At 40.3% G+C, this 9,913-nt stretch overlaps 1 protein-coding gene across 1 annotated transcript; it reads right to left on the bottom strand.

Moving 5' to 3' along the window:
• Positions 1-806: 806 nt before the first annotated feature.
• LOC119896804 (GPI mannosyltransferase 3-like) lies at positions 807-7,796 on the bottom strand. Its single transcript, XM_038710244.1, is given in 13 exon segments — positions 807-837; positions 3,096-3,178; positions 3,180-3,316; positions 3,399-3,463; positions 5,005-5,216; positions 5,295-5,346; positions 5,434-5,574; positions 5,660-5,790; positions 6,263-6,367; positions 6,476-6,593; positions 7,220-7,343; positions 7,449-7,597; positions 7,708-7,796. Coding segments are annotated over 12 exon segments (1,299 nt in total). The 5' UTR covers positions 7,564-7,597; positions 7,708-7,796; the 3' UTR covers positions 807-821.
• Between the last annotated feature and the right edge of the window lie 2,117 nt (positions 7,797-9,913).

Genomic DNA, 9,913 nt, shown 5'->3' with positions numbered 1-9,913 from the left:
GAGAGACCGTCAGCTGCTGCTGGTAGCACATCAGCATTCAGATCAGTTTGAGGTTGGTAGTAAGGACGAGTACGACACAAGGGGACGTTCTAGTGTTATGTGGGATATTTTAACATCAGCCCAGATGAAAAAAGTTATTTTAGTACAAACAAATCAGAATATATTCATATTCAGTCATGGATGACGTGTTATTTACATTTAGAATATAATAGCCTCTAACAACATACTCTGACATGTAGATCAATTGTAAGTCGCTTTGGATAAAAGCGTCAGCTAAATTAATAAATAATGTAAATGTAACTGAGCAGACAATTAAATCTGTGCAGCCACTTAAGTCAGTGCTGTTATAGTATCTGTATCGAAGCTGCTCTACTGTCCACAGATCAGAAAACTGTTCAGTCATTATTAAATACACAGAGCTAGTAGGGCTTTGCATGAAGCCTCAACAATAATCTAAATATATATAGAGCATTAAGAATTGGAAATTATCAAAAGTTGGCACTGAATCTAGGCTGTTTTCACTTTGATCAGATATTTCTTGATATAAATCACTATTTTTATGTTGTTATTTTTTAATGGAGGCAAAGTTCTTGTACAACTACAAAACATAAAATAGGTTTTGGTAGAAAAGTTTTCCTCACAGAAAGGTAAAAACAAAAACAGGTGTTGCCACCAGTATTTCAAACTATACCCACCCCTATAAGCTAGTAATGTATATAATAATGCACTAATGTACAGATGACAAAACATTTTCACCTCATTCACACTTTAATAGCTGTTCTGGAGCTTTCGACTGTATCACATGGTCTTCATCAGGAGATTCAGTTTGTGCCATTACTGTGACACAAATTATGTGGTCAAAAGCTTCAATAACAGTCTGTGAAGGTTCTCAGTCATCCAGGTCATAGTTATCCAACGAAGGTTGAGGTCAAGGGCAACTGGGCTTGGTTGAAGATACTAGAAGACGTTTTGTCCGTCATCCAAGAGACTTCTTCAGTTCTGACTGACTGGTAGGGAAACTCAGCTATTTAACCTCTGTGATCGTTAGCTAGGATCGTCGATACCTCTGGTTTGTAAGTGCTCTTGGCTGTGGTAACGACAGTCGTCATGGTTGTTTGAGCCACCCATGGCCAAGTCTGAACACCATCGTTGGCATCTTCACCTGAGGCCAAGAGGAAATGCTTGTTGAGTTTCCTGGGAAGTGATGAAAGGACAGCATTGTAAGTGGGGGATAAGTAGTGGCGTAGACCCCTCCTCTATTCAGTGACGGCTTCTCAACCCAGGTGTAGATGGCTTCCTTGACACCTCTTTCAAACCCTCCATCTTCTCTGTCTAAAATGTGCACCTGTTGTGTTTGTTGAAAATCCTCCTGAGTTTCTCTGATACTCCAGACACGTATGGAATCACAATGTTGTTGCGTTTGACCTTCTTCTTCTCATCCCCTGTAGTTTTGTTCTTCTTCCTGGATTTTGTGGCTGTTTTCACAAAGGTCCATTTAGGGTATCCACGGGCTCTAAGTGCCCCCTTCAGGTGGTTCTGTTCCTTCCCTCTGGCTTTTGCACTTGTTGGTATGTTTTCCGCTCTGCGGTGCAGTGTTCTGATGACCCCTTGCTTGTGTTCCAGTGGGTAGTGGGAATCAAAAAGTAAGTATTGATCCGTGTGTGGGGGTTTCCTGGACACTCCAGTGTGCAGGCTCCTGTCCTTTTCAATGTGAACAGCACAGTCCAGGAAAGCTAAACTGTTGTTGTGGACATCTTTTCGTGTGAACTTAATGTTACTGTCCACGGAGTTGATGTGTTCTGAGAGGGCTTGCAATTCTTGGGTTTTAATTTTGACCCAAGTGTCATCGACATACAGTATCTGTACCAGCGGCTCGGTGCTGTTCCTCTGAAGGAGTTAAGGGCTTTACCCTCCACTTCTACCATGTAGATGTAAGCCACAATAGGTGACACTGGTGAACCCATGGCATAGCCATGCTTTTGTTCTGTAGACTCCTCCATTGTATTGGAAATAGGTGGTGTTTAAACAGAGGCAGAGTCATTTACAGATCTGGTCAGGGCTGAGGCTGGTTCTGTTGTCCAGGGTGTTGTCTTGTAGTAGCCGTTTCCTTACCGATTCTATTGGCTCCATGGTGGGGATGCAGGTGAACAAAGAGGTCGCATCATAGGACACCATGGTTTCATCTGGGTCCGGTTTCAGTCCTCGAATTTTGTTTCAATGTGGTGGGGTGTGTTACCAACACACTAAGACAGATACTGGTAAACCCCAAAGACCACACACCCAATGCAAGAAAAGCAATCTAGTGTATGCGATCCAGTGCAGTGAGGAATGCACAGAACTGTACATTGCATGGCTCAACACAGAAGGGCCAACTCCTCAGGTCAAGACTCAGCAGCTTATTTACATCTGAAGGATAAAGGACACTTGTTTGAGGACCACCAGGTGCACATTTTAGACAGAGAAGATGGAGGGTTTGAAAGAGGTGTCAAGGAAGCCATCTACACCCGGGTTGAGAAGCCGTCGCTGAATAGAGGAGGGGGTCTACGCCACTACTTATCCCCCACTTACAATGCTGTCCTTCATCACTTCCCAGGAAACTCAACAAGCATTTCCTCTTGGCCTCAGGTGAAGATGCCAACGATGGTTTCAGACTTGGCCATGGGTGGCTCAAACGACCATGACGACTGTCGTTACCACAGCCAGGAGCACTTACAAACCAGAGGTATCGACGATCTAGCTAACGATCACAGAGGTTAAATAGCTGAGTTTCCCTACCAGTCAGTCAGAACTGAAGAAGTCTCTTGGATGACGGACAAAACATCTTCTAGTATCTTCAACCAAGCCCAGTTGCCCTTGACCTCAACCTTCGTTGGACTTCAACAACAGCTACTAAATGGACCTTGATTTGAGATTGTTTTTACCAATCAAGAATAAACTTGAACCACAACAAGTGTAAGCATTTTACACAAGTTCCCTGATTTTATATTGTTTCCATCGTGAGCTCCTTCTCTTTGATAAGAACAACCTCATCCCCGTTCATGCAGCTCATCATCTGCAGACCGTCCACCCACGTGTGACAAATGTGTGTCCCGTACCTGTAAAAAGGCGTTGAGTGGCAGGGCATGAGGAGCAGGACGTCCGGCCGCGAGGGAGTGGAGGTGCTGCTGACGTCACAAAGTGTTTTGGAGACGGCTCATGACATCCAGAGTGCCTCGCTGGTGGATCAGGCCGGTGTACAGCGCCGCAACCAGGTTACTCGCCAACAAGACGAACGCAGCAGCTCGTCGCCACGCTTTCAAGTTAGCCAAAGATATCCCTATAGCAGAAGAAGTATAAATACACACACCCAGCTGTTCTTTACCGCAAAGAAATTTTTCATGAGAAATTAAGGAACTTACCACAGAACACCATACAGAACGGCAACACCGGGTAGATGAACCTGAACTCCTTGTGAGGAAGCAAACTGGAGCAAAAGATTTAAACATGTCAGTTTGTCAGCCGAGCATAAAAACATCTTGACCAACCAGGACCTGCTCCTCAAAGTGCGTGAAGTGAAACACGGTGGCGGTTCTGACCACCAGTAGCACTATGGAAGAATGTTTTCATGAGAGACTTCCTGTTTTGTTTCATCTCACGTCCGCGACACACAGTCCTGCCAGTTGTTTCACACTACTCCACTGATGACAGGTGGCAGCAACGCATCAGTAAAAACATAAATGCACGAGCAAAGGCAGTAAGGAAGAAGACAGCTAGCAAGTCAACGATACAGGTTTCAAAATTATCCCCCACAAAATGAGGAAATAAATTCACGTGACACATTTGTTAGAGCTTCAAGGAAATGCACTTTGTGACTAACAATGAACGTAAACATAACTCTCTTTACAAGAAAACTCCACAGGGCATCTTTAAAAAATGAATTAATTAAGTATTAAAACGTATTTATGGAATTTATTTGGACATGTTTAGGAGAGCTCCAGAGGACTGAATTGTTAAGAGTAGATTTGAGATGACTAACAGCGTAGAAACAGATGTGAACACCTTCTGGAAAATGTTTTTGAATGACTGTATGAAATATTATTAGTTTGTTACCTGAAGCAACACGAGTCATTCAGAACAGGATAATGGACTATTTGCAGCTGCTGCTTTCTTGTAAGCTGCTATCTCCAGACACATGTTTGATAGGATGTTATACCACTTACCATCTGTTATTTTATCCCTATTAGATTACTGCTTATTTCTCACATTTATTGCCACTGGAGCCACAAAGAAAATCCACAATAATAGCATATCACTGAGAAAGTTTGAGGAATGTTGTTGTTGACAGTAAATAATGGCATGTTATACTTACTCTGAGCACAAATGTGATTAATCATGTGATCTCTTGACAGCTGCTCTTAAATGTTACTCCAACATTTCACAATTATGTCTTACTCTTCACTTTCAGCAATAACTCTTTCCCTCCTGAGTAGGGCTGGGCAATAAACCAATAGTGATAATTATCGCGATATAATATTCCTCAATAACAATATAACAAATGTTCAATATATCATCAACAAATGTTTGATTTAATTCATTTGAATCACTAATGAATTTGCATTTAATTTTTCTACTAAAATATTTATTTTGTTGAGGAAAAGGGACTGAAAAACGATTTACTAATCATATTTGTTGAAATTTTTTTTTAATCAGAATCATTCCACCTCAGATTTGTTAAGTGATCCACTGTTTGGCATCAAGTGTTTGTCACGTTCTGACCATAAAGAAAAGTTTAACCACATAATTAGCCATCTGATTTCTTCAACTTTTAAATCAGAAACAAAAGTCAGCCTTTAAACTTGAAAGAAATAATGATTTGATATTTATCATGATAATTATCGATATCGAGTATAATTCATAATATAATATGAAATGTCTTTATGGTGATAACATGTTTGGCGATATCGCCCAGCCCTACCCCTGAGTTTCATCAATACGAGCCCATCAATGAGAACGCAGACATTTTACCTGTAAACCACAAGTGTCCAGACGACTGCTGCCAACAGAATCTTGTATCTTTTGAAGGCGATGGTGCACCCATGGAGAAAGAGTGGAAGATGAGGGCCGATCACGACAGCAAACCCCTGAGTGAAGTACCAGTGCCAGGGATGAGAGCCGTAGAAATCAGCCACGCCATAGAAGATGTTAAACCTCAGGAAGTTGAACTGCACCATGGTCCACTGAAAAACAGAGAGCGCAGCTGTTACATTTGACTTCATCAGCAGCAGTTACTGTCATTTAAAAATCACATCTTTTACCTTTTCATAGAATATGCAGTCGATCACAGTTGAAATCACAACTGCCACAGCTCTGGAAATAAGGGGTAAATGGATTATAGCTATAAAAGACACAGAGATTAAAAAAAGTAAATGTTTAGGGGAGATTAAAAGTACAAACCCTATAGGAATGAAGTTATGCGTGATGAGTCTCAGTTTGTTATCTTCCTGCCAGAAATGGTACATCAGCAGAGGAAACCAGACAATGAGGGCTGTCGGTCGAACAATGACAGCCAGGGCGACCAGGGTCAAATACTTTTTGCTGGAAAAACATAACAGTGTCTGTAAATTATCTATTTTCAGAGAGGGGGCACTTAGAAACAAGGAAAGCTGTAATGAGTCTAGACCTGCTGTGTGTTTTGGACCCGGGCAGGGGAAAGTAAAACAGAGCCAGAGAAGTGATGGTGGTCTCCATGCTGTTGGTCAGAGTCCTCGTGCAGCAGTACCAAGAGAACCACGAGCACAGATGGCAGAAGAACTAATAAAACAAGGGGAAACCGTGAGGAATGTCTTGTATTTTAGGTGACTAGAGACCAGAGACAGCATGGAACTGCAAGAAAGACACCTCAAAATGTGTTCAACAAGTGTGCATAGTCTCCTCATGATTTCACACTGTTTATTATTATTTACTGTATTTGTTTTTTTATGCTGTTTGTCCTGCTGTTTTTAATGATGGATGGAAATGCATCCAAAACAATCCAAAACAGTTTTTTAAATGTAAAGAAAAGTCAAGGTAAAAGACAACAAAAACCCCACTGAATAATGTACAGCATGGATAATATTACAATACACATAAAAATACAGATTAACCATGTTTGGTGCGCTTAAAATCATTTCTGCGTTCTCCATTCATTACAATAAAACACTTTCCTCAATTGTATTCTCCTCAAATTAAAACACAATCTGCATACGGTCAGATGAATCACAGCGTATACAAGTAGACGCTTTACCGTCCATTTTGCAACATCACGACTTTCTAACGTGCGGATGAGGAAGTAGAATTTCACGTCTGCGAACGCAGCCAGGAGCGCTTGAATTATTCGTGGGAGCCATATCTGCAAAACCAACCAGACCAGGATGAGTGAACCAAAATGACTTTAGAAATTAATTTGGTCAAAGACATGCTGATATAAAAGTTGTGAGTAGAAGATGTGTGAACTTGCCAGGAGATAGACTGAGTCGTAGTTGATGAAGTGTAATGTCTTATATATGAATGCAAAGAAGAGTGGATAGAAGAATCCTCTTAGTCCTGCCTTCCATTCCCACGTCAGGTACCCATAAGTCACACTGTTAAGGTTGTTAACAGCATAAAATATAATAATAAGAAGAAAAATACTATCAAGGTTTGGTTTCAGCCTCACACATTAAAGTTTTACTTGTTAAACTTGAATACAGCTTTTTTATGTTAATTTTCACATACAGACATACAGCAGCAATCTGAAGCGTTTATTTACATGTGATTTCTAACTTTTCTACCTCTGCATATTTTTTTTCCTCCGGCTTATTCTAGCCTTGTTAATATTGTTTTATCCGTTGCCTGATTGTGTTTTGTTTCGTCTGCAGCTATATATTAGATCAACGTGGCCAGGTGTCCTTTGCAAGAGAGGTTCCCAACCTCAATACTTAGCCTACCTGGTTAAATAAAGACGTAAGGTGTGGGAAGAGAACCCGAAATCATTAAAAGTTACAGGATGAGACCATCTGAACAATGGAGACAAACTGATGTTTGGGTTGCTGCAGATTAAACTATTTGAATACACCATTTTGGGATGTGAGAATCTGATGATCATTATTGATCAAAAATTGTGAATGAATATGTTAATGAGAACAAAAATACACATTAATATACAATGAACGTTTTTCTTACAACCGCCCGCACTGCTGCAGGTGATAGTGTCAAAGGATATTTGAAGACCATATGATGGGAGACCTCCAGAGACTGCCAGTACTCATCGGGGACGAAGCTGGTCTGGACCAGAAAGCAGTTGATCAGCCTGAACGCCACAGAAAACACAACAACTCTCAGCACACCTGTGGAGTAAAAAGGTCACTTCATATTAGCAATATTACTCCTTTATTTCCACCACGCAGCACACAGGTGTAATGAAAGTATCACTATCCTGTCAGGGGACCCACCGTTGTTAAGAGGGGATTCATCTTCCTTTGCGTAAAGTTGAGATTTTCTTTTCCTAAGTTTTACATCTTCGACTTTATTCCCTGTCAATTTCAGACGTGATCGGATATTCTCCATCAGGACATTGTGTCTTTCGACTTAGCAGCTACACCTGTCAGGAGGCAGGTCAGGTATGTTAAGTGAGATTCAGGAGCTGATTGAACTCTTCCACACAAGGAAATCAGGAACAATGAATTTTAAATACACGAGATTAACACAAACTATCAGCAGTTGATCAGGTGCTGCAGGTGAACAACCTTTCGTTTATTTAACCAGCAGTATTAAACTTGTACAGCTTCCACTAAGCGACATGACTTTATATTAACGTCCAGCGGCACAAAGTGGAAGGAGCTCAGAGGTTTGGCTGCACTTCCGCACTCAGAGTTACTTCCGGTGGACCATTGTTTCCCGACTTCAAAGTAAAGGTCCAGTCCGATCGATGAGCCTCAGAGACGTTTGGGCAAATTTTCATCTGATAAATATAAAGTAAGTATAAAGGAACATTTCACAGAGCAGAAATTAAGGAAATGTTAAATAGGACCAAAATAAAACTACTCACGGTAAAAATTATAGATACAAAAGACATCACTCAGATTACATCACTACTATGATATGAGAAACTAAAAAATAATTGAGTTTGAATTACAGCATGCTAAGGTCAGAGTTTGGACTTGAGTAAAATAGCATATCAAAATGTTTAATTTTTACTGACACAAAACCGCTTAGTTATTAATAACCATCTCAAAGTGGTGACTTTGTAAAAAATTGTGATTTTATCTTAATTGGCAACTATTTTGATAATCGTCATAAAAGTCATTTCATGCTTCCAGCTCCACAAAGTGAGGATTTACTGCTTTCCCTTTTAATTAGTTGATTAACTTAAAATGTTGTACTATTAGATCAACAAAACAATGTGATGGTGTCACTTTGGGATCTGGGTTACTGTGATGGCATTTCTCACTAGTTTCAGAATATAACAAACCAAACAATCAATTGATAAAACAGATTAATCCATAATGAAAATTATTTAATGGTAATAATATCATTAGTTGCAATCCCATATAAAATAGTTAAAAAATTAGTTACAACAGCAAAATCCTGCTTCTAAATCACTGCATGAGTAAAAATAAACTAATGAAGTAACAACATTTACAGGGAACATTTTTCTGCATTGAGTACCAACAGACCTACTTTAACTAATGTTCCTAAATATACTTGCATACATTTTCATGCATCCATCCACCGTCAACCGCTTATCCAGGTACACCCTGGACAGGTCGCCAGTCCATTGCAGGGCCACACATAGGCAGACAACCACTCACACTCACATCCACACCTAAGGACAATTTTGGAGACACCAATTAATCTAATCTGCATGACTTTGGATGGTGGGAGGAAGCCGGAGCACCCGGAGAGAACCCACGGGGAGAACATGCAAACTCCACACAGAGAGGCCGGGGCAACCGGGGTTCGAACCCACGACCTTCTTGCTGTGAGGCGACAGTGCACCACCGCGCCGCCCCTTCTACCACTACTTAAATGATTTAAACTCAAGTTGCAGGAAGCTGCACTCTCCGCTAGGTGGCGAACTGTAGCTTCTTCTGCCAGAATTCAGAGGAGAAGAAGAAGAAGAAGAAGAAGAAAGCTTTCATGCTGCACACAAGTCAACTTGGCGTATCTTGTGTTTTTGCCTCTGTGTTTTTCTGTCTGTCTGTTTGGTGATTCCACTTCGAATAAACTGCTTCCTCGGTGAGTTATGAATGTTACAGAATCGCCTCTAAACCAACTTAAAATGTCATGTGTACGTTGTATTCAGATAAACGGTGAGGAAACGGTCAAGCTAGCAGGCGCTTTGTGATCAACCGGTCTGTATTTTTCAAAATAAGACTCATTAAAATATAATTACTTCTATTTGAAAAAAGTTTTGCAGTCAGTGAAAACAATCACCTTTGTAATGCACAATAGTTTGTTTGACCATAGTGCACATTATTGTGGCAGACTAATGATTCTATTGAGTTCATGCTGATTGATTAATTGAAGTATCTATCCTAGTGCAAAATATACGTGTTTGATGATGACTTAATCATTATACCTGTAAATATTAGGTATTTTTTTCAGTTAATACTGCCATTACCCTAATGCATAGGCTTTGTTCTAAATGCATAAAATAAATAAAGTTTTTATTATTATTTTATATTTAGCTTATATGATAAAGACTATAGACTCTTAACAATGCATGTCAGATAGCATATGGAGATGGGCAACTGTTCAGTTTTCAGCCTCAGCTTCAGTTCTCCTTGGATTGTAGTGCCATGAGTCTTGGACTGTCTTCTGGACTAAGCACAATTTTGTCTGAGGGTGGTAGAACATGGACTACCTCACACTCTATTACTTATAAAAATAGTTTTTATCTCTGGTTTAGGGAAGT

This window comes from Micropterus salmoides, unplaced genomic scaffold (assembly GCF_014851395.1).
Source record: "Micropterus salmoides isolate LMB-PRFRI ecotype aquatic unplaced genomic scaffold, ASM1485139v1 Ms_hic_scaffold_1070, whole genome shotgun sequence".
Lineage (NCBI taxonomy): Eukaryota > Metazoa > Chordata > Actinopteri > Centrarchiformes > Centrarchidae > Micropterus > Micropterus salmoides.
Note: the sequence above shows the minus strand (reverse complement) of the source record. Positions and strands in the feature narration are given on the sequence as shown.